The sequence below is a fragment of the Neodiprion fabricii genome, chromosome 3, assembly GCF_021155785.1.
Source record: "Neodiprion fabricii isolate iyNeoFabr1 chromosome 3, iyNeoFabr1.1, whole genome shotgun sequence".
Taxonomy (NCBI): domain Eukaryota; kingdom Metazoa; phylum Arthropoda; class Insecta; order Hymenoptera; family Diprionidae; genus Neodiprion; species Neodiprion fabricii.
Genome location: NC_060241.1, coordinates 17,769,416 through 17,796,653, shown reverse-complemented (window position 1 = coordinate 17,796,653; position 27,238 = coordinate 17,769,416). Strand labels below are relative to the sequence as shown.

At 34.3% G+C, this 27,238-nt stretch overlaps 5 protein-coding genes across 8 annotated transcripts; 2 read left to right on the top strand and 3 right to left on the bottom strand.

The window, feature by feature from the left end:
* Positions 1 to 3,228: 3,228 nt before the first annotated feature.
* Positions 3,229 to 3,967, top strand: LOC124177646. The gene is made up of 2 exons (XM_046560236.1): positions 3,229 to 3,469; positions 3,583 to 3,967. Exons 1-2 carry the CDS (start codon positions 3,229 to 3,231, stop codon positions 3,927 to 3,929), a joined length of 588 nt encoding a protein of 195 aa, XP_046416192.1. The 3' UTR covers positions 3,930 to 3,967.
* A 577-nt stretch (positions 3,968 to 4,544) lies between these two features.
* Positions 4,545 to 9,956, bottom strand: LOC124177645. 2 transcript variants are annotated; one of them, XM_046560235.1, is made up of 10 exons: positions 9,833 to 9,955; positions 8,370 to 9,664; positions 7,846 to 7,977; positions 7,508 to 7,720; positions 6,690 to 7,435; positions 5,837 to 6,064; positions 5,634 to 5,710; positions 5,330 to 5,554; positions 5,073 to 5,243; positions 4,545 to 4,729 (listed from the first exon to the last, which is right to left on the bottom strand). In XM_046560235.1, exons 2-10 carry the CDS (start codon positions 9,636 to 9,638, stop codon positions 4,581 to 4,583), a joined length of 3,210 nt encoding a protein of 1,069 aa, XP_046416191.1. In that variant the 5' UTR covers positions 9,639 to 9,664; positions 9,833 to 9,955; the 3' UTR covers positions 4,545 to 4,580. The 2 variants fall into 2 exon arrangements, 1 of the variants encoding a protein (XP_046416191.1); XR_006869648.1 differs by lacking the exons at positions 4,545 to 4,729; positions 5,073 to 5,243 and having other exon boundaries at positions 5,492 to 5,554; positions 5,811 to 6,064; positions 9,833 to 9,956.
* A 1,483-nt stretch (positions 9,957 to 11,439) lies between these two features.
* Positions 11,440 to 15,498, bottom strand: LOC124177484 (origin recognition complex subunit 1-like). The gene is made up of 6 exons (XM_046559872.1): positions 15,314 to 15,498; positions 13,515 to 15,225; positions 12,778 to 13,057; positions 12,398 to 12,663; positions 11,986 to 12,269; positions 11,440 to 11,862 (listed from the first exon to the last, which is right to left on the bottom strand). The coding sequence occupies exons 2-6, from the start codon at positions 14,960 to 14,962 to the stop codon at positions 11,699 to 11,701; spliced, it is 2,442 nt and encodes an 813-aa protein (XP_046415828.1). The 5' UTR covers positions 14,963 to 15,225; positions 15,314 to 15,498; the 3' UTR covers positions 11,440 to 11,698.
* Positions 15,193 to 16,913, bottom strand: LOC124178282 (origin recognition complex subunit 1-like). The gene is made up of 5 exons (XM_046561518.1): positions 16,689 to 16,913; positions 16,414 to 16,538; positions 16,163 to 16,332; positions 15,309 to 16,049; positions 15,193 to 15,225 (listed from the first exon to the last, which is right to left on the bottom strand). The coding sequence occupies exons 1-5, from the start codon at positions 16,793 to 16,795 to the stop codon at positions 15,193 to 15,195; spliced, it is 1,176 nt and encodes a 391-aa protein (XP_046417474.1). The 5' UTR covers positions 16,796 to 16,913.
* A 784-nt stretch (positions 16,914 to 17,697) lies between these two features.
* LOC124177485 (malonate--CoA ligase ACSF3, mitochondrial) lies at positions 17,698 to 26,778 on the top strand. 3 transcript variants are annotated; one of them, XM_046559873.1, is made up of 10 exons: positions 17,698 to 18,003; positions 18,125 to 18,169; positions 18,409 to 18,570; positions 19,893 to 20,130; positions 21,184 to 21,501; positions 22,422 to 22,779; positions 24,326 to 24,471; positions 25,872 to 26,108; positions 26,291 to 26,469; positions 26,573 to 26,778. In XM_046559873.1, the coding sequence occupies exons 3-10, from the start codon at positions 18,448 to 18,450 to the stop codon at positions 26,765 to 26,767; spliced, it is 1,794 nt and encodes a 597-aa protein (XP_046415829.1). In that variant the 5' UTR covers positions 17,698 to 18,003; positions 18,125 to 18,169; positions 18,409 to 18,447; the 3' UTR covers positions 26,768 to 26,778. The 3 variants fall into 3 exon arrangements, with proteins under 3 accessions (XP_046415829.1, XP_046415831.1, XP_046415830.1); XM_046559874.1 differs by having other exon boundaries at positions 17,700 to 17,851; XM_046559875.1 differs by lacking the exon at positions 18,125 to 18,169 and having other exon boundaries at positions 17,699 to 17,851.
* Positions 26,779 to 27,238: the final 460 nt, after the last annotated feature.

Here is a 27,238-nt window from a genome sequence, read left to right as displayed (position 1 = left end):
AAGCAGGGAATGGGAGATCCAATGTCTCTCCGCATACTAAAGATTGGTAACAGCGTTGCTCAGGCCCTCCCTATCTAGTCTCTCTCTTGTTTTGCTCCACCCCCTTGGCTCTTTCTCCGTCTGAGTTTCACATAAGTATAGTATTAGCTCTTTTCGAGGATATTTTCGTTCTTTCTGATAGATTTCTTTTTCAATTATCTTCAGAAAGAAAAAATATCCTCTAAAACAACAATTATTTTTGAAAAATCCTCGGGTGATTCAGATTTTTACCATAAAAATTGCCAGTGGAAAAAATAAAGTGTAAATTGATCATAAAATCCCATGTTATTCTTAAGGTGAAATGAAAGCCTCGTGGGACAGCATAGAGTTGAGATAAAGATCTGAAAAAAGTAGTTGATTGTTTTTGAACTATTTGGAGTCGATTTGGACCTAAATAAGGACCACCCTAATGCTCATATATTTGATACACTCAAATGTATATATTATGGTGGTTCTTATCTACGTGTATTTTCCATTTAAAATTATCGGAGCTTTATGTGGCACATGTTAATCTTGAAATCGGGAGCTAAATATTGCATTTTCAAGGTATCATGTGTAACATTCATTTCAAAAGTACCTATAATATCGTATATATTTGGGCCCTGTACTAAAACATCGCGGTCTTATTATATCTCGAGTAAATTTATTTTCGACGGTTCGAAATGTACCGTCAGGTTTGAAATCAACCAATAGGTTTGTGTACCTGGATACCCTTGTCGGCTATAGCTGAGTCTGATCAACTGTGAGACCCGTTTAGTTACCTGGAGTGGATAAGTGTGCGGTGCGTTGGGCGAGATCTGACCGAACCGGACGCGTTTGGCTTCGTAAGTGTGTCGTTCTCTCGTTGAACGCAGTATAGGTTTATCAGTAATTGAATGGGACTCTCTGTTAATAGAAAGAGAAGGGCTTGAGCACGTGATTACTTATTATAGATCTAGCTATGGTATACAGTTCAGGTGAGAAATTACTGGCGATTATTGCATCGACTTTGAAGGTAATAATGGTGGATAGCAAATCCCATGCGGTGTTAGAATGAAAGCCGCATTTTTTTTTCACCAAGCGAAAAATGTACAACATGTATTATGCGTAATAATGCGATCCCATCGCTCGGTGAAAAAGGAGTACGGCTTCATCTTCACATCGCATGAGATACATTATACTTTCATCACATTTAGAGTCGATGCAACAATAAATAGTAATTTCTCTTCAGGAAGTGTCAGATTTACATTTATTTGTTAACAGAACAAATTTCTATATCTTAATCAATCCATTGATCAATATCAACAAAAATTCGTACGCTTCGCATGCATACATATGTACATATTACATGCATCTGAACAGTTAATAGTAAGTATAATTAATTGTAACATTTATTACAGGCAAAGAAAATGTACTGCATCCCTAACATCGCTTTTTTTCATTATCTATCGCGTAAAATATTCGAATTACGCGCGGTTATATACTATTCTCGGCGGTCCAGTGACGTCTTTACGGCCATGACTGTAACGACAAGCGAGTGGTGAGCTCACGGACATAACACATGCCACTGCTAGCGCAGAGCGGCAGGTGAGAGGGATTGTTTTGCTTGGTTCGTTTTTTCCCGCTCTGGAACATTCTGAGACACGCTGGGGTAGGTCTTTGACCAATCACGATGGTTGTATGAGAAGAAAATACAAATATTAACACAAAACAAACCAATTGACAGCCACAGGTTTGCTTTCGGTGACACAAAAAAATGACCGAAAGTTAAAATTGTATAATTAATTGATACATCATTGTAAACCAACTAAAATTCACACACGTGACTCTCTTATCTCCGCGACCACTAGTATCATATGGACATGCATGCCAGGACAACAAAAAAACCAGACCTATTGGAATGGGAGTCCCCATTCTTTGCGACGCGGTGAAGCACCAAGTGAACACTATGGATTGGTAGAATTACAATTTACAAACATACGGGATTATATCTCTGCGGGTGACAGTAACGGCAATACTCATGTATTTATACGCAGAGGTGAAATGATGATAAACATCTACTTGTTTGTTTTTTTTTTTTCTTGCACTTCACGGCTATGATTTGACCGCGTTCAACTTCATTGTAAACAGACCTATTTACGTTATATTTCTGGATTTATTTACGTTGACCCTTTCACTCTTCATATTGTAAGCTCTGTATAATACTTTTTTATGGCCAAACTACGTTAATTTTTTCATCTTTGCCTTAATTTTTGACTCATACGTTTCATTTTGATCCAGCCTCAACGAAAATTTAATAGCCCAAAATTTGGTTTTATACGTTACCCATTTGGTTTGAATGTGTGTACAGCATGTTTTCTTTTATACTAATAATCATAGGTATAGGAAAATATTAGGTTTATTTAAAAACAGTGAACATTTCGATTATCGATGCTTAATAGTAAAGAAAACATACCTATAGATAAATACCACAAAGCATCGAATGTTTCAGGAATGTTTATTTTGAAATATTGTAACAAAATTAGAACGTTTCTGAAATATTATGTGGAAACTATTCTTGAAATATTGTAAACAATGTATGCCTGAAATGTCTGAAGCAAAATATTTTCTGTGTATTCTACATTTATTGTAATTGTTTCAAAACATATTTCGAATATTTATACTCGAATGTTTTCACGGCAATCGAAATATTTTTGACTCTAGATAAAAATTCTCTTGAACCGAAATCCGCCGTGTCGAAAGCAAAATTGTTCCATTTTGTAACAATAAATAGTTTCATTCACCATTTACCTCCGGCATTTCATATTTTCTCCATTATATATACGTGCATGAATACTATTATATCTTTAATTGACGTATTAGATCTCTTTCGTTGCGAAAATAATTATCATGTTAACCAATTATACACATACTGCAGCCTCGATCTATTTATGCTAAAAATACCCATTCAAAACGCTGTTCCAAGGTCATTGAACATAAGTAATATTTAGCGTTCCGAAACATAATGTTGTTAAAATTGTGAATTCGAACTCTTCAAACGTAATTATGACGGTTATATAATCGGACCCACGTGCGGGAGAAGTTATAGCACAGATAAGTAGAACTAAATATGTTAAACGGGACAAAAATAAACTATCGTTTCAATGTTAGGTCATATATTTTTTCACAAGTAAACTTAACAACGTGAAAATAATCACGCGATACGTCGAAATGGTAGATTACGAATTAGAAAAAATCGTAGTCGACCTGTATCGTGAAAACAAGTGGAAAGAAATAGTGGATTTAAAAGATACAGCAGATTGTTTTCAAAAGCTTAGACTTCTGTGGGTATGGCCAGATTTTGACGACTTAAATTGGTTGAAAAATGTTATTACCAAAAAAAATGTTCGTGAAATCGTAAGCATAGGATGCGGCAGTGGATTATTGGAATGGTTACTTCAGAAACACTTGGGTAAGATCTAATTCTGACAAAATAAAAGAATCGAAAGGCATAATATTGTCTTGGCAAAAACAGATTATGGTACCGTACGCTACCTAATTATTGATAAAATCGATGTTTTTTAGGGATCGTTATGATTGGCGTTGAAGTCGATCGAAAATGGTGGTCCAGCGGTTATTCTCCGCCGTTATTTTTAAATACTATTCACTTCATAGACGAGGAAAATGACAGTTTTAAAATACTTCCATCTCAAGCTTTGCTGTTTTGCTATTTTAACAACGGCCCCGCGTTTCTCAATTACATGAATGAATACAGGGGGAAGATGGTTATCATTATAGGCCCTGGTGAAGGTCGGGGATCTTGTACAGATCCGGCCCCATTTGATAAAAAATTTTTGGATCTTGGATGGATATTAGAATCAGCTAGGGAGATTAGGAACACAAAAGATTATATCGCTGTGTATGTTAGGTAATAGTGGTTCTTTATGCACTTTTCATCATATGTAAATTGTATGTTAAAAAAAAACTAATTATTTATCAAAACTTTAATATCTCTTCTCTTCGACTGTGGTATACTTCATGATACAATGATTTAATAAAGTTTATTCATTTCCCTCAATACGTGTAAGTAACTATCTACATCTTTTCTACCTGCAAGGACATTGGTAAGCAAAGTAATTATTGTCCACCAGGACATCATCAATACCATTCGTTTTACCTTCAACTCATTTCGAGGATGCTATTTCTCTTACTTAACGCGTTATTCAGGAGATAATATTTTTCTAATCTTGAGTCCTCCACTTTTCTTGAACAGTAGTTATCCAAACATAAATTCCAAATTAGTAATCTGGGTAACGTTTCAAGGGTAATATACTGCAGTGGGGTGTTAATTTTGTAAGCTGAATCGACTAGATCGTTGAGAATTGTGGTATAATTTCAATTCTGGAATTCGATCTGATTCGAAAATAGACATATAAACAAACCGTTGCTCACCAGATCAAATGAATAATTCCTTCCATATAATCTATATAATTGGAAAGTACAAATAAATGATATCTAAGGATTCTTTCTTTAGGAATGAATCCAGATGCAGATGAATATCGTTTATTCGTATGGAATCACACTTATTCTACAAAAATTGGCATTCCAGCGCAAGCGAGGAATTTGTCAGACAATACCTGATCGTGCTTTCCCATATGAGTAAGTAGATTCTGTTTTTTTATCGATTTGTATGAGCAGTACGGGCAAGAAAACATAAGATCGTGATTCAAGCCTGTGAACAATTCATAAAGTAATAGTAGATTTCATTAGAAGTGCGTAAAGTAAGTTTTTACATACGCGTATTAAAAATTATTTTTTATAACAGTACGCGTAAAATAACCTTTTCTTTTGATCGTGATTTCCGTACGTAAGGTGCTATTTTTGACATACCATGTGTAGAGTGAGGTCATATTGATACAGCATTTAGAAATACTAACCTTGCGCACGGTCTGCCAAAAACTAGCACTTTATATACAGGAATCAAGATCAGAAAAGCTTACTTTACACACGCTGTTACAAAAGGTAAATTACAGAGTTCACTATGCATAGCGTAAAATTATTAGTCAGAGCCTTACCTGGATGCTTGTTTTTTAAATGCACTTTATATGTCGATGTCTGAATGCAGGCATAATTGCAATGTGGGCAACTATAAGGTTTAAGGCCCAAGTGTTTTAATTTATGTCTTCGCAACGAATTATGGTCCCCTGTAGCATACGAGCATTGCTCGCAGGAAAATGGTTTTTCTCCTACAAAATCAAGTAAAGATTGTTTGATGTATGTGCTGAGACTTCTTTAACGAATAATTGGCAGTCAATTTGACTTTTTTTCTTACCAGTGTGGCGCCTCAAGTGAAGTTTAAGGGCACTTCTCGTTGATGCTGAGTACGAGCATGCGTTGCATGTGAATGGCTTCGACTCCTTATGCACAGCACCTTGATGCAACCTCAACAATCTCGCATTGGTGAAATTTCGCTGGCATTCATCACATTTTAAAGGTTCCTTTTCTTTGGCTCTGTGATGAGCTTGGTGATTTCTTCGCTGCTTTTTCGTTTTGAATCCTAGCCACAGATATACATAGTAAAGTACAAATTATAACTGTACAATTTAACAGAGAACACCAAATGTTGTTGCAATTACCTTTACCACAATGATCACATAAAAATGGACGGTCTTCACCATGTATGCCTCTGTGTTGGTTCGTCAAGTGACTTAAGCTGTGAGTGTGGTACAGAACGTTATAGATCAGTTATACGTGTATCAATTAATTTGGCTTTTAGACGGTCTCATATAAATGAAACTCTCTCAGAAACTCACATAAATTTGGTTGAAAATAAATATACCTAGGTGTCTTATAACTGCACAAGTCACAGCAGTGCAATTCCATGTCTATTATATGCGATCTCCATAAGTGACCAGCCAAATTATTCCAATTATTACTCTTAAATTCTGCACATTCAGGACACTGATAACTGATAGTGCATGGAACTGCCCCAGTGACGTGACATTTCTGGTGATACACAATGTTTTCCTGCACCAGCATACGTACTCCACAATCTTCTATTTCACATCTGTTAATAGATATTTTGAATGTTAAAAAACTTAAGGGTGTAGCTGTTAACACATTATGGGACTAGCAATATCTTTTTGATTTCGGGTTCTTAATAACAATACATTTTATTAATTGATTCTAATAAAAAGAATATGTAAATGAAGGTTGATCAATATAATTTCGAATAAAACGAACTCAAATCAATTGAGTAATTTGTTACCAAGATATAAATTCCCAAAGTTCACCCACTTTTCATTTACTCGTGTATACCTGCTTAAAAGTGATTTGGTGACCATAAAATTGCGTTATATGTCACTGAATTTACTTTTATTTCTGTTTAAATAAATCACCTCTGCTGCTATCACAATCTTTTGAGATAAAAAAATTTTGAAATAATACCTTGATATCCACAAGGACTATAAAGCACGTACATTGAAATTGTCTAGAATATGAATTTGTTGAAGCTTGTATGACTTTTTTACAATAAATTGTCCAAGTTTTATTTGAAGCACACGTTAACTAATTTTATAAAACTGGTTGGGTTTAATACAGTTGAAATTTTAAATTTTGATTGGGTTAATAATGCATGATGATGTATGCTTGTACGTTAGGTTTAGGAAGTATTTTGGGGTTTAGGGGCTTACTTGTATCCCTGTTTTACACTGACAGCTTGCGGCTTATTGGAAAGACTCTTAGAGCCTTTAGGCCTCCCTTTACTTTTTGGTTTCACCTCTGGTTTTAAGCTTTTGGCCTCTATCCCGGGGCTTTCTACAATCAATTTTGATGCTGGAAGACCACCGAGTTCTATTTCTGAATCTGAAATTCCTCTATCTACTGTATCATCCTCTTGCAAGTACCCTTCACCCTCCTTATCATTTTTAAAGTTAACAAACTCAAAATGGCGTTGACTATTTTTGAGCTCAAGAAAATTTAGATTCTCGGGACTGTCACCATTCTTGATTTCAACTACTTCAACTGTTTGATTTTGCTGCCCATTAGATTTGTTTGGAAATGTTTTATTGTCATTCAAAAAAGTAAGATCTTGTATGTCAACTGTCTCTATAGGTTCTCTTATTGATACCGGCATATTATTCATGTTTTGCATACATTGCAACTCGGTATTTTCAACCATTAAGTTGTTCTTTGATAACTTTGAGGTAGTTTGTATGTCTTCAAATGAGGTGAGCACTCTTGGATTTGAAACCAAAAGAGACTGTACCTGACTGTCGTTTTCAAGAAATTTATTAGATATTTCTGTGATGAGAATTTGTTTGTTATTCGTTTTTGCCGTACCGATTTCAGAAAATGGTTTTTGATTCTTGTTTACAATTGCCAAAGTTTGCTGGGAAAACAATTGTTCAACCATGAATTGAGCCTCTCTTTCATGTACCTAAAATCAAATTTTTCTCAAATAATCACAGATTCAACTGAAATATGAATAATATACAACTATACTGTTTACCTCATGATCATGCACAATGTGAGAGAAGAGTGAGGCTTCATGGTGAAAAGTATTTGAACAGCCTGGACATTTGAACATTTTCTTTTCTTTGCTCCTAGATTCATTCATATGCTCCTTTTTGATGTGTTCAAAAATAAGCACCTCATTCAAACTCATGTAACAACAATCCTTGCATTTGTAACATTGTAGAGTGTCCGTCAATTTTTCTATCGTCTGTTAGTGAAGTGTGGAAATCATTTTTATTCGTAAAGAATGTTTAAAATTGATCGAATTAATCTTTAGTTTGAAATACATTTATCATGAATCATCATTTTATTCAAAACAGTGCTGCGGATTACCATGGAATTATTTTCCACCGATTCCTCGAATTGAAGTCGTTTTGTAGGTCGGTTTGTTTGAAATCGGGTCGAATCATTCGTAACTGTATCTGCACAGTGCGTATTCCCATTTTTAAGTAGTTTTGCTGCACTCTAAAGATGAACAAATTAAAAAAGGTTTCTACAACGATTCTAAAACGTCATTAGTGGACCCATTTTTTAGAGCTCAGGTCGGAAGAAACAACAAATTCCTAATGCCTCTGTCATTATGTCGTGGTCTTCTTTTTTATCAATTACAGCCAATATCATGCATAAAATCTTTGAAAACAACTCAAAGCCCTGAATAATAAGTTTGGATTGATGTCTTAAAGACATCATTGCATGTCATTTCATTTTTCAAACTTGCGTTTATTGACTGTAGTAATAAGTTTCAAGTAAGTTTTGTACTTGTATTTATTTCATATGTTACGATTTCCGGAAATTGTTACTAATACGAAGTACAAAACATTTGACAAGAATGAAATAGTGTTACTAAAATATGTTACCTGAATGTAAGGCAGCAAATGGCCATCATTTGAACTTTTCTCTCCCGTTTCCTTTTTAGTGTGATAAGAGGTGTCGTTCGAGATGATTCCCTTGTTTGTACCTTGCATGTCTATGGCTTTCAACACGGAGTCAACTTGACTGCTGCTGATGATAGGGAATTCTTTTTTCAATAAGAAATCAGTTTCATGTTCGTAATTGTTTATCCTAGTTGCGTTCGGATTCATTGTTTTTAAGTCATAAAAACTTTCGTTCGATTTTGGCGGCGATGTATTTTTGGATGAATTCTTCATCTCCATATTTATACTCTGTGCATTTATCAGTGTTACTTTACTTAAGTCGACTGTCGATGTCTGCTTCCCTTTAATTGAACTTGTTCTTTTTGCAGGCGATAGTAATTGCTGCATGATTACAACAGGCTTTTGAGATCTAGATTTCAATGAGTTCACGGAGTCTGAAGATTGAATTGAAGCGGCATTCGATGACTGTGATTTGTCGATTTCCTTACTGGACGTTGTATTTCCATAAATTAACAGTTTAGATTCTCTACTTCTACTACTAGCAGAGTTTGAGGCATTGGAACTATGAGAAGATGACTTTGACTTTGTTGGAATAGTTTTATATACATTATTACAATTAGTCTTTTCATCAGTTTGTGAGACTGAAATTTGATCCTGAAGTACAAGGTCAAATTTTGGTGATACTGAAAATGTACAATTAATTGTGTTTGATTTATCTGTAGTAAAGTTGCATTGTTGTAATATACCATTGTTAGAAAGATCATTTTTCAATATCGTGTACTCGCGTGGATGTGTTTTTTTTTTACATAAAATTTTGTCATCATTATCTGTGATCAGAATCGTATTATAAGCATCTAGAGATTGATTTGGGACTATAACGAGTTGCGTAACTATGTCTTCAGTTCCACTGACTTTCATGCGCTTTGGATTTTGGGGTGTTGATAAGGAATCCAAAATCTCATATTGATCAATTACTGCGACTGACTTGTTACTGTCATTTTCTAATGCAATTTGACTAACTCTCGGTACTATGGTAATGTATCCGGGTTCATTTTTGATGGCCAAGCTTTGACTTAGTTCCACATTTTGAACACCCCTTGGGAAATTCGTTTTTGGCGCGATCGCAATAGGGCGCATGGGAGTCAATGACCTACGCCGTTTGTGACCCAATTTTGCTTTCGAGAGTGGCATTTTGAGGCCGCAGTGTTTTTTCGATGGTACCAATAAAACTTCCACGTCATTTTCATCCATTCTTCCAACCGGAGATGTAGTCGTGTCTAAAAAATAGAATGTACATTAGTCCAAGGTACTTGAACGTGAAAAACTATTGCCTTTTTTGGCCCGTGAAGAGGCTACATGTTGACAAATGCAATGCAAATGCATGTATTACTTATAGAGGTGTTAGGATATTCAGGGAGCAATTTTAAAACTTGCATTTCACTTACTTTGAATGTCGCGTAATTTTAATAGTTCGAAACTCACAGAATCATAAGCAAACCAAAATAAATAATATACGGATCAACCGCCATTTTGTAATTCTAGAAGCCTCGCATGAGGCACGACTCATGGAAAACCATTTCTCTTGGCGGCATAATCAAATTCTTACTATATGATTGTTCCAAGCAAGGCGTCGACTGAAGGACTGAAGCTGAAGATATTGGTTTGTTCCGGGTTTATCAACGCTGTCATCCTAGTTCTCTGATTTTCATATTTTATGCGTATCAGAATCACTGATCTACAGTATATAGTAGAGGTCAGTGATCAGAACACACATTTGGCCATAGCCTTAAATATGAATCGGCTTCACTGTCTAAATCAAGAGTTGGGAAATTTCTCCAGTAATGTGATTTGCGATAATGATGATGAATTCGAATAGTAGATTTCTGTTACTTGATTAAATGAGTATTAGCAAATTCGAATAACACAAACTAATGTATTAACAATTTGCTAATAGGTTGTGTAATTATAACGTGCAGAGATCAAGGATATGCTGGCTATACATTTTCAATTAGAAGTGACTCTCGTCGACAATATCGAATACTTTATAAGATAAAAACCGGAAAATAAATCCACCACAATAAAGATGATGAGAAAATTAAATTCGCATAATCACAATTCCCAAAAGTTATCAATAAATTGTTTAAACAAAACATTGTTCAACAAATTTTCAGGGAATGTTTCTTTTTATCATGTGAGATGAAATAATTGATTTTTCTGACCACATGAATTTTTAAGGAATCTTCTCATAGTATTGAAATTTGAAAATTTTGAAAAATGAATGAAAAATTATGAATTTTGGATACGTTTTTTCGTAAAAACGTTGTACATAAAATTAAGAAGGTTCCGGAGCATTGAACAAATGATTACGTATATACAGCTTTTACAAATTTTTGAAAACGGAAATTTCAATGTAATTAGAAAATTCATTAAAAATTCATGTGTATTCAGAAAAAAAAAAAACATCCCCTGCACGTTTGTTATACAATGTTTTGTTTGAACAATTTATTGATATCTTTTAGATATTATTATTATTATTTCAATTCAATTTTCTTACCGTCTTTACTGTGGTCCATTTTTTGTTGATTTTCATCTTATCACAAAGTATTAAATATTGTCGACGAGACTCACTTTTGGTTGAGAATGTATAGCCAGTACATCCTTAAACTCTGGTGTTTTTGGGCTTATTTTGTTCACCATCAAGATCACATCAAAGAGTATGATCACACGAAGAAAATTTTAACAATCACATTTACGCATTATAACTCTACTATTATTTAAGATTTTTTGAATCTGTCTCGGGTAATTTGTTAGGATCTCGTCAGCAAGCGAAATGCCATTGAAAAAATTAGAATCAGACCGAAGACAATAATATTCAATTATTTTGGTGGTTCTAATTCCGAAACTTTTCATCAATCGTTTGAAATACATTTGTGAAGTACAAGGGAACTTTTCCTTGATAATAAGGTACGTACGCATACTTCCTCCTATGTTTTCTTAAACGTATGGGCATACACACTAAATCTCCAATTCTAGTAATCAATACAACTGAAACTACGAAAATAAAAATATGTATATTATCATACGAAAATACAATTACTTTTATACATCAAATATTAATGGTTTTACTATATTGACAATATTTATACTACGAATGCACAAGTTTGGCTAGTCACAAGAGTAAAAGAAAAAATCAATCATATTCACAATTTCGTATTTTACTAAAACATGGCACACACAAATTACCTTGAATATAAACGAATCAACATAAAATACTATTGGGCAACGATAATGCGTGATCATTTTTTAAAAAACTAAACGTCAGTTATACGCATCGCAAAATGGACATCATCCGACGAGATATTTAACAGGACTCTTTGATGTATATCCGCTCTCGAATGTTCACATATTAACAACCTAGAAGCACCGAGTCTCGTGCAAATTGTAATAGCTTCAGTCACTGTAGGCACCGTTAGACCTGTTATAAGAAATGAGCATTTAATATACAATCAACTTTGTAGAACAATGCACTAATAATTGATTTCCACAATACAATGGATGTAAATAAAGTATTACTCTCATATTCAATGAAATAAGCTACCTTCTAGAGAACAGAGTGATATCAGCTGATTATAAATGTTCTTAAAAATGACTTCTTCGACACCCGTACGTCCAACTTCTGCACAAACAGACTGTAAGAACATTTGCTCCATTTCTGAGCAATGCCTTATAGCTTGAACTTTTGGACTGGCAATCATTTCCGTTAGGGCTTCATTAACGTCTTGAATTGACACAATATCCGATCCATTTATTTCTGCTAATTCAGTTGCGCGCCGACAAATATCCAACGCCCTTCGTGCATCACCAGATACAGCAGCTACTTTCCTGCGCAGAAACAAGATTACACTTAGCTAATGATAAATTCATCAATTCAAGCTACTCTCAATGTATGTAGAGAATGTTTAGAACTGATTGCCGGTTTTAAGGGGGCTGCAACAGTAATTATAACTTACCGAGCGACTAATTGTATGGCTTCACTTTTGAACGCATTTGAATCATTTAATCTAGTAACAACTATTTCCTGTAGCTGTTTGTGAGTATAGGGTTGAAATGTCAATCGGGTAAGACCCAATCGAGATGTGACACGTCCCATTAAAACTCTTTCAGGCAAATCCATGGTATTGGCAATTGTAATTACTACAAGCTGAGCAGTCGATTTAGCAGGCCAATCTAACAAGTTGTAGACTACGTCTTGCCGTTTGTTGCACAAAATATCAAGCTAGATTCGGATAAACAGTGTAAAGTGTTTGAATCTAATCTGTTGATTGATTAATTATGTAATATTACCTCTTTCAAGAAACTAAAACCATTCATTTTTAAGCGTTCTCTATACCTCATCGATGAGCAGTAAAGTCATGAGCCTCCTTGGCGCAGCCCTTGTGAATCTCTTGTCAAGAAGCTCATGAGCTTGTTCCCATGTAGCTTTCTTTCCTGTCAATTGCTTCAAAATCTCGACGTAAGCTTGCCTTGGCTCAGTTAACTTCATACCGTTAATTGCAATGAATTCGAAACGATCAAGTTTATTTTTGGACACTGATTTTTTCAAACATCGTATTACTTCATTTACGGTCGCTGTTTTGCCTGCGCCAGGTACACCACTTATGTAGAGGCAACTGTAATGAGAAAAGAGTTTCAGAAACGTCGCTATTAGAATTGAATTTTTTTCAAAAAACTATGAAAATATTCATGAAGTCACAGTTATTCAGAGCAAGATTCCTACCAGGATTGTTCTGCTCTTTTAAAAGAACGTTATGGTTTTCCAAAAATATCACAGTTATACAGTGAAACAGAAAAATTTGTTCGAGCATTTTACCGCAATGAAAAATGATGTGAATATCATGTATAACGCGTTAAACAATTAAAAGTACAAAAACGTTTAACGTATTTAAAAGTGTTCTACTTAGCACATTTTTTATCACATTTTCTTATTTTTACTTGCATGTTTTAAAAAGTTTCTATGAAAACCTGCCATATGTACGAGGATATCCTATTACCGAGATTACTTAATTTAGTAATTCTACATTATTCAATTAAATTAATAATAGAAAAAATTGCAATAAAAGGACATACCCTCCACTATTGTCCGTCAGTTTTCCTTCTAGAAATGTATAAATGTTATTGAACTCTTCTTCCCTGCACGGCAGAGACTTGGGAATAGCACTGACGTGTAAACGGGCTCTGGCTTCCTGCAGAGGCGTCGAGGGCTGGGAAATGCATATGTTGCGTTGTTGCATAGATGGCGTTAGTAAACCAGTTTTTACAGATTTTGAAGGTGTTTGAAGTTTTGGTGCAGTGACGCTTCGCCTTGGCCTGTTTGGTTCAATTTCTTTATAGCCTAATTTCCCGTTTCTTCGATTGGGAGTCGATACATCATCTTGAGTACTCAGAGTTCTTCTAGATCTCCTGGGTGTTCGCGTCAATGCAAGATCTTCATTTTTGATTGTGGCAATACTAGTCTTGTCATTGTTTTCTTTTGATACCAGCTTCAATGATTTCTGTTTATCGGTTAAAATTCCATGATCATTAGCAACATTTCTACTTTTATTGTTGTCTTCGATGATAAGATATTTTGAGCATGTAGTCTTTCTTAATGTTCCGTTGGGATAATTTTCTTCATTAGATTCAACAACTTCACTATCACTCCACTCCATTTTGTCCATTGTACGGTTCATCTCTTCATTTAAATTTGTAGCATCATTATTTGTCTCTTCGTTATAATTAATATTTTTACAAATACGTTTGCTGGGAGATTTTGTTTTTTTTGTTGACGGACTATCTTTGACATAATGATCCGAATATTTTAAACTCTTCGTTCTACGTCTAGGAGTCACTCTAGCAAAATCTGGATCGTCGTTATTTTCGCTCGAATTACTACTTTTATGACTGCGTTTCGTGGGAGTTTCATTTGATCTTGTAGACACACGAATGACTTTATTGTCATCTGTAGATCTTGGGTATGCTGTTTTGTTGCTAGGAGAATTTTTGACAAGAATATTATCATCATCATCTTCATCGCAGTGAACAGTTTTATGACCTTTGCTGATGGTTCCAGCTGTTTTGCGTGGCGGAGAATCAACAGTGCAGCCATCCGAATATTTAGAATTTAATTTTCTAATATTTTTGATCTCAACACGCTCTAATTTTATTTCTACTCTAGTCAATTTTTCAGTTAGATTAGAGATTGGTGAATATTCGTTTATCTCAGGATGATTATCAAAGTGAACACTTGGTGTGTTTGGTCTTCTAGAACTAACTTTTAATATACTTTTTGGAGTACATGGAATATTTCGTATTCTCGTTTTATTGTTAACGCTGCCATCTGAATCAGAATCTATTCTATAGTTACTCCGTTCAGATGATCTACAGAGCTTTATTCGTAACGAAGCATCTTCGCGTTTTTCAGCCATTTTTTTCAAGAGTAAGTCTTTGCGTGCGTCACAACCATTTCCATTCTCCAAACACTGCGACAAATTGCGTCGTGCACTTTTAGGAGTCTCTAATTGAGTATTCTCATTCATTTTGTCCAATAATTCAACATTTTTTATTGGTGTATGCAATAGTTCAAAGCCAGTGTCACCTGATTTTGATCTTGCTACAATTTTTGAGTCGGTTCTTTTAATTTTGTCAATTATTGGTTCATTATCGGAATCATCGGACAACAGTAAGTTCGATATATCTAAGTCGTTTAAGTTTTTTGTCTCCTTTCTCTGAATATCGATTGGTGTCTTTATTATGAAATTATGTCCACTTAACTGACAAAGCTTGTAAGTTGCTGGAGGGCCTGTTGAATAGAATTAAAAAAATGAGAATTGTATATAGCAAATAATACTAGATTATAATAAAGTTTAAACAATTTAAATAAACCTTACCGACTGACAAAATTTCGGGTGAGCTGCTTCGACTTCTTGGTTCTAAGCTTTCTCCGCTGTTACTATCACTAGAAGCTCGACGTTTTCGCAGTGTACAATTTAACTCGCTTTTAATTGGAGTACTTTCTATTACTTCGTTGTTAATATCATTTTTGGAAGGAGTTCGATGTTTATCTGGCCTAGATCTCAAGGTGGTGATGCAAGTGTTAGTCAACGGTACTTCACTTCTCCTACTACTTCTGAGAGGATTTTTTCTTGGAGTTGATTTTGGAGAATTATTAATATTCGAATTTTGATACATACTGGAAGCATCTCTTGTAGGTGACAGAGTGCTAGAAGCTTTAGAATTATTGTTAGTAGAAAATTGTTGTAATGCAGATCTGCTTTGCGAACTACTTTTTGACCCAGCAGATTTAGACTTTGATGTAATAAGTTGTTTTTCTTTTCTGCTTTCAACTTCCTGTGATATTTTTTTCGTGCTTGATAAATCACTTGGCTCATCAGTAATAATTGTATTTGGCATATATTTCACTCTATTTTTGTCTACTTCATCATTTTTAGGGTAGGATTTACTCTGAGTAGGATCCAACGATATCTCATCAACATTCAATACTGGTTCAATATGAAATTGAGAATTTCTTGTACATAGTCTGTAACGACAGACAAATACTATTCCATAGCTTCTATTCTCATCATGTACTTCTTTAGGTATTGCATCTTGATATGCATAGATTACCTGTAACATTTGTTATTTAAGTTACAGTTATTAATATTGATTCTGTGCTTAAAAGATACTGAGAAAACCATACATGTGAGTTTAATAAAATTATAAACCGTTTTCTAACTTACGTGACACTTTCGATATATCGTTTCAATGCTGACATTGTTGGTAAATTTTCTATGGTCTTCAACGACTTCATAAATCTCATCTATGTAATCCTTATCGACACTCGCAGGTAGTTTCATCGGCTTCGAGTACCACTGCACATTTGCTCTATGCTTATCATTTTTTCTTGTTGCTGGATAACAATCAACATATACAAAATATTTAATTCTGATCAATACCGATTTTTCAGCTATCGATTATTCCAAAGACTCACAATGTTCAAATAAATGTTCTATTCTTGCTACATCACATCCTTCCACGGTATCAGGTTCATCACTGTCAGCATTTACCAAAACGAAATCGCCGACCCGTGCTCTTGTGCCGTTAAATTCAAACCCCCTGTAATAAGTTATACATATGTGTTTACTAACGCAAAATCAGTCACTCAATGAATAATTGCTCAGTTTATCAAATTAGTATTCTATGATTGACAGGTTTAGAAAGTTTGCAGGAAATAATTGAGTTCAAGAAAACTTTTACACTACTTACTCGTAAGTTTTGTACGTAAACGTAAATGGATTCTTTTTTCTACATTTCTTAACGACACCTAACCATGTCGGCTTAGCCTGAACTAGATTATTTTTAGACCGCGTCATTGTTACGAAATTAGTTGATATGAAAGTTGAAATACCACTCGAAGAAACAATTTCGTTAACTTATTAAGAAAATCTCTTTCCACCATCGCTGCCATTCACACAATGTCACAATTCTCGCGGGAAACAACAATCGGTAGAGCCAGTTGAGGCAATGAGCGAAGAAGATGAGGTAGAGTGGATCTCTCATAGCAACACATAAGACGTCTGCACTTGTGCAATTCAGGGTTCCCAGCTTCAGTAAAATATAACATAAAATACATTAATGCAGATGCGCTGGCTGAGGATTAATGAAGACTGCTAAACCTTATGGAAGTTGATACGCGGGTAGAGTCATAGTACCGAAGCCGAAGGGTTAGAGGAAAATTACAGTATTCTACTATGCCGACTCAATTTAGCATCGGGATCCCATGCGACTGGTGCTGTCCCATGTAGGGTCGAACCACCGGAATCCTCAATAACGGAACGGAATGGTCGGAAAAGTCACTAAAATCCACGTTACCGTAATTTCATTCTGTCGTATTTTTACGAAATGGTGGTTCTCTAAAAGCATATACTACTGGGGTAGCTGCGTGTACAGATAGTACGGCAGAAGAGTGAGATAGAGCACTTATCCCATGTACAGCTTGTCTTTCTCGCTCTACAACCTGGTTGGCCGATACGTTTCCTCTCAGCCAATCAAATGCGGAGTGAGAGAGACGGAGTAACCCTAATATATATCTGTTTCTCTCGTCACTTCATATACATTTTGCGCGATGTGATGGCTCTGACTGAGGATGCATCAAAACTGTTAGCCCTGAACGCTTACAACGATTGGCTATCTCTTTCTATCCTTTCATTGGCTGTTGGGACTAGTTATCTGCAAGTCTTATTTTCGTTGGTTTACGTTCACTTTGGTCAATCTAGTCATAAGTAGTTGCGCAGTCTTCTCCCGAGCCGAACGTAGGTTAAGTCGAAGCAGCAATGATGTTTTGTATGCTGTACGTGAATCGATGTTAAAAAAAAAGTGTTCCTCGGATACCAGTGCAGCCGGTCTCTATTTAATTCACATGAAAATCCGTATGTACATACGATACTGATCTATATAATTTGAGGCTGAAAAATTATAAATAAAAGAAAAATACAATCTGCGTCTGGAGTTAAGATCGTTGACTTTCAATTGACGATATATGGAATATATTTATCTAGGATAAAAAACAGAAACATGCTTGGTAATTATCGTATTTTCATGTAGTTTTGCGTCACTGAGACGTGAAAAAATATTAAACGATTTTACACCTTATATATTCGTGCTGAATACCTTAATATACCTTATATTTACAACTTTCAAAGCATGACGTAATTCGGCGCCAGTTGGACGGTGCGGCAAAATTTTTGGTATGTATTTTTATTTTTCAATAAGTATTTCATTTCATACTTAGCTAACGTCAAACTTTGAATGCCTCAGTTAATCGAATATAAATTTCCTTCGACGAATTCCAATTACGTGCCTTTTGCACAGCTATCACGTTTATCCCGTTTCTTCGATTCTTTGTTTTTTCGGTCTCAACTTTTTCCTCATATACCTACAAAACTAGTGTTCCTAACATGCGAACCCTTCAATTTATGTCTGACAGCTCTTTTGAAGTGATCTCATCTGTGCACTGACATACAAAATGAGTTCTCTCTTGGGAAGTAGGTTTCCTTTTTTTGCCAGTCCTGGGACAAGATCATCTGTGGTAATCCGACGCCTGCAGCAAACATTTGCAGCTGTAAACTCATCGAATGAAAATACCCAGGTAAAATGAATGGTCTGCCTCTTACCTTTACCTAAGCATGTTCTTATGTTTATCAAACTACATTTCAGCTCTTCACTTTAAAATAGCATGCTGTTGTTAATTTAATATTTTGATTTATCATCATACATTATTTAAATAACCAATGCATTTTAGAATTAATCTAATACATATCAGTCCTCTAGAAATACAGTATTTGTATCTACATGTTAACTTATCTTGGAAAAAAACACACAGCAATATAAATTTAGTTATTTGCATGTCTACGTTATTCAAGTAGCTTGTTAATATTCTGCAATTGTTTGAATAACATCGTTCTACAAAGATGCAGTGTGTTTATAATATTTGAATAAATTCGTGAAAGGTTCAATAAATGTCTGATAATATTAAAATAGCCATTGACAATGCAACATAAAATAGTTTTAACGTAAATAAAGATATACTTATTTGTATAATATTGTTCAAAATTTTCACGCAGGTGTTTGAAAGTTTTTTTCGCTAATAAATCAGCATCAGCAAATTTTTGTAAAGATATTTCTACAGTATTTGGAAAATATTTTATATATATTGCAAATAAAAAATATATCCAGTACCCTGAAAGATTCTAATAATATATAAATATTTTTAAACTCGTATGTTCTTTGCAAGATATTTATACATCTGTTGAAAATCGGATGAATAAAAATACTGGTAGTTGGTATTTTGTCCATTTTATTCCCATTCTTTCTTCATGCTCAATTAGTTGCAAGCATATAACATCTCAGCAATGAATTTCATTGTCATGTGATTCTGCTTAAACCAACGCCAGCCTTATATATATTGTTATACTATATGCGTTTTACTACGGTATAAATAAGTGCATTATTGGCACCCAGCAATGTTTTTCTCTTCTGGCCCAGAGAATTTGGCTCTGGGTTGACCATGTGACTGTTTTTTTTTTTTTTTTTTTTGTATCAGCATGAGTAGAAGTCTTTTGATAAAAAAACAAAGAGATCATTGTGACAACCAATAGTCGTAAATGTATTACAGGATATCTTGTACATAGATGTATAATATCATAAAAACAATACATCAACCTGATAGTTGAATTCGATTTACGTTCGAATATAAGACCGATTAAAAGAACATACTGATTCTAAATTATCCAACCCAGCTTCGGTACCATCTTTTATGCGCGAATTTCTAATCTTGTTGAGTTTTTAGACAAATCGAATTTGAAAGTTAACGATTCTAAAATGAACTTTCATACCCTTTTGAGTGAAAAATTGGATAATTTAATTATGCGCAGAAGGGAAGCATGTCTTCAGGGTAAATTTTTGTTGCAGATAGGAAGCGATGTAGTTCCTGTGTTTAAACACGCATCACGATTCGCAGATAAAACAGCCCTGCGTGATGCACATGGTGATTATACTTATCGAGGCCTGTACCTTAGTTCAAGACAGTTCGCTAATCAGATAACGCAGGCTGTGTCTGCATCTCGACAAGAAAGAGTAGCTTTTCTGATGCCAAATGATGCAAACTATGTCATCACACAATGGGCATGTTGGATGAGTGGCCAAATTGGTAAGTTCTCACAAGTTACAGGATAATATACCTGACGTTTCTATTCATCAACCTCGATCGAAGAGTTGCGTTTTTGAAAGAATAGGACAATGCAATTAGCCTTAATTCCATAACTTTGTAGTCTGAAATAAAATGGCTAATTAGGTTTCACTTTCACTTTGAAAATTTCTTATCCGAACTTAGTATTGGGGGTGATTTAAGTTTGTGATCGAACTTGATCGATCGTAAATTCAGGCACATGCAAAATAGAATATATTGTTAATAATGAAGAATAGAATACTCCAATCATAAAGTATCACTAAGGTTGAAGTTTGCATCACTCATGCAACGATGTAGTTTTAGTAAAAATCGTTATTTTCCAACTTTAGACCATCTGAAAATTAGTGGATTGTAATATATCGCAAAACCCAATAATTTTTTGCAAACTTAACTCCTTTACAAACCTGAGTAATTCTTTAAAAAAATATTGCGTTAGGTTAACGTTACTAACTTTCACCTTGTAAATTTTATTCCTCTTATCTGTAAAATCTCAACGAGTCCGACAGTTTGCCATAAGAATTAATGTAAAATCCCGAAAGATTGAAAGACAATTGCTTCCAAACTTTACATAAATGTTTGAAATAAAAGTGAGAACAATTTGTTTAATTTTCATTGACCGAGCACAATTTCGATCTACATGTCTGTCCATCCTTAAATGATACGTTAGTCTCTGTAAAAAGGCAGTCCATTGTAGCGTGATTTTAGGTACTTTTGAATGTCTTAGAAAATTTGAAATTTTGCAATTTTCACAACAATTTCCAACTCGTGTAAATTGTTCAATATTCTTTGGAAATATTTGAATTTTGATTCCATAACGCCCAGAAGATACAAAAACTAACGTTAAAGTCCTTCATAGACCTTGTATACTTGATACTGTAACTTGAGTGGGATTGATTTTGTGGTTTGAGTTTCAATATCAATCTGACATTCTATTTTAATGGTAGAATTAATAAGTATTGTTTACGATTGTGGTTTTAGGTGAGTTTCGTGTTTATGTGTAACAACTTTTTCTAGCTGTTCCACTTAGTTCTGCTCACCCAGCGTCTATTCTTGAATACTATATCACCGACTCGGATGCTAAGGTGCTCGTCACAACTCCACAGTTTTTGCCTCTTGTTGAGCCTATAGCAAAAAGTTCAAATCGACAGTTAATTGTTCTTGATGATACTTTGCGAATGTTGGCTTTGAAATTTGATGGTAAAAAGGCCAATAATAGGGGACACTTCGAATACGAAGTAGGAGATTTACCCGAAGCTGGTATGGATGGCGATTTCTACAATAATAGCAATGCCTTGTTTGTCTACACCTCTGGCACTACTGGCAAACCGAAAGGTAAAATTTATTTAATTAAATACTTGGAGTTGGTTGCAGTCAAGAAGTCTTTTTTTGCTAGCAAAAAATTTAGGCATTTCATGACAAATTTTAAGTATACATGTTTAATTTTCAATAAATTATTACCCAGATTTTAATGTTTTATTCATTATATATTATAAATATAATGACGAGTAAGTGTATTGTGATTTAAATTCAATACTAGATACTTCTTTAAAAATTTAGATCTGAAATGTGCTTTCAATTACATTAGATGTAATATAATTTGAATATGCAAAAATATTGAATCAGATTGTATTCAATTCGTCTTTTTATTATTATAAATTTTTAGTAGATTTGTTCAATTGCACTGTATGATGGCTTATGTTATTCAGAAGAGTACTATTCATAAATTCAGTGAAATATTTTTTTCTTTGTCAGATAGTATCTTCAAATATTTAATTTTACGACATTGCATTGATATTCGTTATGATCCACACTTTGCAATATTGACTTGATTGGTGAGTGATGCTTGGGTCGAAAATAGTTTATTGAATAAAATGAGCCATTGTAGATTGAAACCTAACGGATTCACTAGATTCTCAACACGTTTGAAGCAGTTTGAAACAAAACATCCATATCTGCTTTTATTTAAAATTTCAGTATTTTCCAGTTTTTCATTTTTAAAAAGATCTTCATGTTTTACGAATACGATAGTCTGAACTTTGATGAATACTCAATGTACTTATGACCGTTTCTTAATAAAATTAAGAAAAAGATTCGATTTTTGACCAGCCAACCTCCTTGAATCCAGATGTGAATCTATATCAATACAGGGCTAGCAGCGATGTTGTTACATGTATGAACTACTTAAAAGCTAACTCTAGACATATAGCAAAACATTGACTACTAATAATTGCTTGTAACATTAATTGGTAAAGGTGTGGTTCTAAGCCATAAGAATATACAGTCACAAGTGTCTTCACTGGTCGATGCATGGAAATGGACAGAAAAGGATATAATTTTACACACACTGCCTCTTTATCATATACATGGGATAGTAAATGTTCTTCTGTGTCCACTACACGTTGGAGCGCGATGTGTTATGCTACCTAAGTTTGATGCATCTAGTGTTTGGACTCAACTGCTGGCAGTCAACGTACAAAATACAGAAAGAGTCAACGTCTTTATGGCAGTGCCTACAATCTACGCAAAGCTCATACAGGAATACGAGCAACGGTTTAACAAAAATGACAAGATGAAGGAATACATTCACACAGTATGCAGCACCAAAATTAGGTCAGCTCACTAATTACATGTAACACCAAAAATTGTTCACTTTTTCTCAACAAGATAGCTGACATAGAGTACCTAAATAAAATAGCATAATATTTCAGTATTTGTCACAATATTATTTTCGGAAATACATTATGTAACAATCAAACACGGTTTATCATAAGATTATGAGATCATGAGATACAATGATTCGTTTAATTCATGTCGAAAAACTAGAGGACACTAACACCCGTATTCATAGTCCTTCCTTGAGGAACAAGGATTCCTTGTTCATGAAACGTGAAACCTTGTCGCATAAATTATGAGTTTTCAACGATTTTTAACATAAAGAATCTTGCATTTTTGGGTAGTTTATAGAAAAAAATCGGGAGGAAGCAAAATGCCATACTTATGCGGTGGGACTTTCAGCCCGCCATACTAATCGAAACAAGTTTTTTTTTTCTTAACTATTATTTACAGACTCATATTTGTTACAACTAATTGTTTCCAAGTAAACATTCACGAAAATCGCTACACCATACCGTTTTGACGGGTCTAAATAGTCGCCTCACTACCATAAAGGAGTAGATTTTTTGAAAGTTGCGAAATGATTTTTTATCACGAAAACAATTAGTTGAAACAAATGTGAGCTTGTAAAAAATACTTGAGGAAAAAAGAACTTACCTGTTTTGATTAGTATGGCGAGCTGTAAGCTGCACTGCATGAGTTGGGAATTTTGCATCCGGCCGATTTTTTTCCATGAACTACCCGAAAATTCAAGATTCTTTGTGTAAAAAATCGTTAAAAACTCATAATTTATGCGACAAGGTCGATACTTCATCATACAATTACGCCCCGAGGACCAGTGCTATGACTATCATTTCCCTTTCATTAATTATGTAATTCAACGCCTGAAACGGTGCCATACTTGTCAAAAATGAGTCGGGACTTTCTGTCATCATCTCCCGATCTATTACGGGATCACATGGTAACGCAACTGTTCATCTTTTACTGAGAATTTGAATTACTGTATAAACACCAGAATAATATATGTCTTCAAATTTAAAATACTCATTACTAAAATTTGTAATTGTTCTAAACAATCTGTACAAATTCGCAATCTATGGGGCGTCTATAACTCCCAAGGAAAATCTTGAAACAGGGAATTTGAATTTGGATAATTCAATGAATTGTGGTGAAATTTGGCTGATTCTTCGGAATTCAGAATGTTCTCTCTTTCTCCTGTAATCCATCACTAGTGTTGTACTAATAATATGATACTTATTTCTGCCCAGTACAAACTCTCAAGTTACACTACACATCTCACACTTTCCAACAGTTTTTAGTAGGGGAAGAATTATGTTTCCGTTCTAGTAAATCTCATATCCTCAGGAAATTTTATATTCTTCAGTTGCAAGACAACCTAATTTTACTTTTGTTTAAAAAATGATTTCTATACGTATATTCCACACTTATACGCATCAATTTGATCAAATCAACACTTCATGCAGAAGTCAAAGTTCTTAATTGCCGGATAAATACATTATTGATAAATGTTAAACATTTGTAGATTAATGGTCAGTGGATCAGCACCACTTCCTCGTCCTATATTTGAAAGATGGGAGGAGATCACAGGTCACCGCTTATTGGAAAGATATGGAATGAGCGAAATTGGTATGGCACTCTCGAATCCAGTGGACGGCCCACGTATACCAGGTGAAAGATTTTTTAATGGAGCATAAATTAATAACATACTGATCGTGGTATCTCAGAATGTATTACAAAATGTCAGTTGATGACCATGATTTTTTAACGAAAGTCTGTCTGGAATAATGTGTGGCTGTATTTTTTATTGCAGCGAGTGATTGATTTAGCATGAGGGGTTAATCAGCCAAGGATCGAACGTACACTTGATTTTGTAACTTCATGAATTCAAGCTTTCAGTTAAGACGATATATATGAATGTACATCTGGAAAACAGCGTGTATTTTGGAAATTTATATCTGGACTATCAAATATTTAATGCAAATGAGGTTTGTTTTATTTTGAAGTATTTAGATCGAGCTTCTTTACCCTATTTTCTTTATTGAAATGAATCGATTAGAAGCTTTGTTCGTGACAATAAGGTTAATTGTTTCATTTGGTGACATGTTTTGATGCGCTGACGATATCTTAAAAACGACTCAACGGATTTACTTCAAATTTGAAAACAGTATACTTGGATAGTTTATCCTCTTTCCTACAATTCTACTTGTTTTTTTGATCTTCATATTTGGTGTTAGACAAGTAAAATCTTCGTAAATTTCGAACGAAACATCGAATTTGAATTCCAAATGGTGGCCATGATGTTTAAAAACGAAAAAACTTGAGGATTGTCGCAAAGAGGATAAACCACCCAAGAAACTGTTTCCAAATTTAAAGTAAATTAGTTGAGCCACCTTTAAGAAACTATTGGCACTGCAAAACATGTCCTTGAGTAAAAAAGTTAACATGATTGTCATTTTGTATTTTACATTATTATAATCAATGTTTACTATTAAAAAATTTGTACAAAAAAATAAAATTAAGTGAAGTTCGGTTTATATACTTTTGTATAAAATAAACCTCAATCGACTTGAATAATTGGTATAAGTTCACTCACTTTTTCATTCATACACTTAAACATACACTATTAAATTAAAATAATATCAAGTAACTTCATTTTTATTCAAGTGACATTCTCTTAAGGTGTACGGTTGACTTTTATTATGGTCAACCCCATCATTTAGCATTATCAACATTACTCGTTTAGCTTAATGAAAAAGTGCAATTGCTAAGGGACCATTTCACGTGAGAACAATTGGTTTTCAGATATTTTTTTAAATTTACCTGTCGATAGCTTTACGGTAACTAGATTTTTTTGTAACATTATAAATAATATAATATCTGATACCAGACCATTTCTTCTCATGAGAAAATGCCCTGAGTGTAAAAAAAAAGAATATATTTTTATCCTTCCTTCTTGGTGACAGGTCTGAGATTTCATATTGTAATTTTGCTAACAACAGTTAGCAAAACAACAAACAATTCCATATTTTTATTGATATCATTTTAATCATAATCACATGACTACTCAGGGACTGTTGGTACTCCACTCCCTGGCATCGAAGTTCGAATTACAAAATCAGACGCAGCTGGGCCAGAAACAGAAGTATTACTACAAGGTTCTTCGAAAGGATTGGACAAGATTAATAGTTCACATAAAAAAATAGATGGACATCTTGAAGTCAGAGGTAGTGGTATTTTTCGCCAATATTGGAAAAAGCCTGAAGCTACAAAAGAGGCGTTTACGAGCGACGGATGGTTCAAAACTGGTAAATACCACACGGTAGTTTCGAAGGAAAATTTGATTCAGTAGAATTATTTGTTCAAAGGAGAAAAGTTTCTGCGTAAACACTACTGATCTTGACATTTGAGAAAAACAGAAACAAATAACGCGATTGACTTTATGAACTAGCAAATAATCTAAACTCCCTCAACTTCGGGCTAATTTCAGGGGATATTGCACAATATGAAAACGGAGTGTACAAAATCCTTGGACGAAGTTCAGTGGATATTATTAAAACTGGGGGATACAAGGTCAGTGCGCTGAATGTCGAAACTGAGATTCTTAGTCACCCAGATATTCAGGACTGTGCTGTGATTGGGTTGCCGGATGACACATGGGGCCAAAAAGTAAGTAGGTGACTGAACATCAATTGAGTTGTATGTCAGATTCAAAATTTCCTGCATTTCTGTGCTGAAATTATTATTGATATTCCAATTTTTTACGTTATAGGTAGCTGCTATTATCGTATTACATCCAGGGAAGGAATTAATTTTGTCTGAACTTCGGGAGTTCACCAAGAAATTGCTACCTGAGTATGCTGTTCCCACAGTTCTGAAAGTAGTTGACGCAATACCGAAAAATGCTATGGGAAAAGTGAACAAGGTTGACCTTTTGAAAACTGTATTCCCTGGAAATAAAATATAAAATTTAACGTATCTCTGCACTGATTACAGTAATTTAGCCAGTATAACACCAAGTTGAAAATGATTTTCTCTCAGACGATCCAGAATAGATTTCTTTTTCATCAGTTATGAGTAGAAATACATCAATTCCAATGAGGTAAATTTATTACAAAACGCGTATGTGCCTAGCTATACTAAAATAATGATGCACATTAACGTTGATGTTATATTATTCGTATACTTTTTGTTTGGCGTTGCATTTATTCAGAACATATCTAAGCCTTAGGAATAAGGATAAAAAACACTATTGTATAGTTAATCTTGGTTCGGATATATTGACAATGAGTTGTTGAATGGCGGCATATCGCAATCATCGCCTGTTTATGATACCTGCGACGTTGTTGCTCGTAATTATAATGATTATAACGAAGTATAAATCAAACGTATTTACTAATTTAGAAAATTGAACTACGTCTATTTGAAAAACACAGGT

Excerpts from the sequence above, each read along its gene's own strand:
- LOC124177646 (XM_046560236.1), top strand. The coding sequence starts at position 3,229 with ATGGTAGATTACGAATTAGAAAAAATCGTAGTCGACCTGTATCGTGAA. Across the intron at positions 3,470-3,582 it reads GTTACTTCAGAAACACTTGG|GGATCGTTATGATTGGCGTT; the intron begins GTAAGATCTAAT and ends GATGTTTTTTAG.
- LOC124177645 (XM_046560235.1), bottom strand. The coding sequence starts at position 9,638 with ATGGATGAAAATGACGTGGAAGTTTTATTGGTACCATCGAAAAAACAC. Across the intron at positions 5,711-5,836 it reads TGCAGTTATAAGACACCTAG|CTTAAGTCACTTGACGAACC; the intron begins GTATATTTATTT and ends CCACACTCACAG. Across the intron at positions 5,555-5,633 it reads ATGTGATCATTGTGGTAAAG|GATTCAAAACGAAAAAGCAG; the intron begins GTAATTGCAACA and ends ATCTGTGGCTAG.
- LOC124177484 (XM_046559872.1), bottom strand. The coding sequence starts at position 14,962 with ATGAATGAGAATACTCAATTAGAGACTCCTAAAAGTGCACGACGCAAT. Across the intron at positions 12,270-12,397 it reads GCCATACAATTAGTCGCTCG|GAAAGTAGCTGCTGTATCTG; the intron begins GTAAGTTATAAT and ends GTTTCTGCGCAG. Across the intron at positions 11,863-11,985 it reads ATCACTCTGTTCTCTAGAAG|GTCTAACGGTGCCTACAGTG; the intron begins GTAGCTTATTTC and ends TTCTTATAACAG.
- LOC124178282 (XM_046561518.1), bottom strand. The coding sequence starts at position 16,795 with ATGACGCGGTCTAAAAATAATCTAGTTCAGGCTAAGCCGACATGGTTA. Across the intron at positions 16,333-16,413 it reads AGAACATTTATTTGAACATT|CAACAAGAAAAAATGATAAG; the intron begins GTGAGTCTTTGG and ends ATTGTTATCCAG. Across the intron at positions 16,050-16,162 it reads CGATATATCGAAAGTGTCAC|GTAATCTATGCATATCAAGA; the intron begins GTAAGTTAGAAA and ends CAAATGTTACAG.
- LOC124177485 (XM_046559873.1), top strand. The coding sequence starts at position 18,448 with ATGAGTTCTCTCTTGGGAAGTAGGTTTCCTTTTTTTGCCAGTCCTGGG. Across the intron at positions 21,502-22,421 it reads CACTACTGGCAAACCGAAAG|GTGTGGTTCTAAGCCATAAG; the intron begins GTAAAATTTATT and ends TAATTGGTAAAG. Across the intron at positions 22,780-24,325 it reads GTATGCAGCACCAAAATTAG|ATTAATGGTCAGTGGATCAG; the intron begins GTCAGCTCACTA and ends AAACATTTGTAG.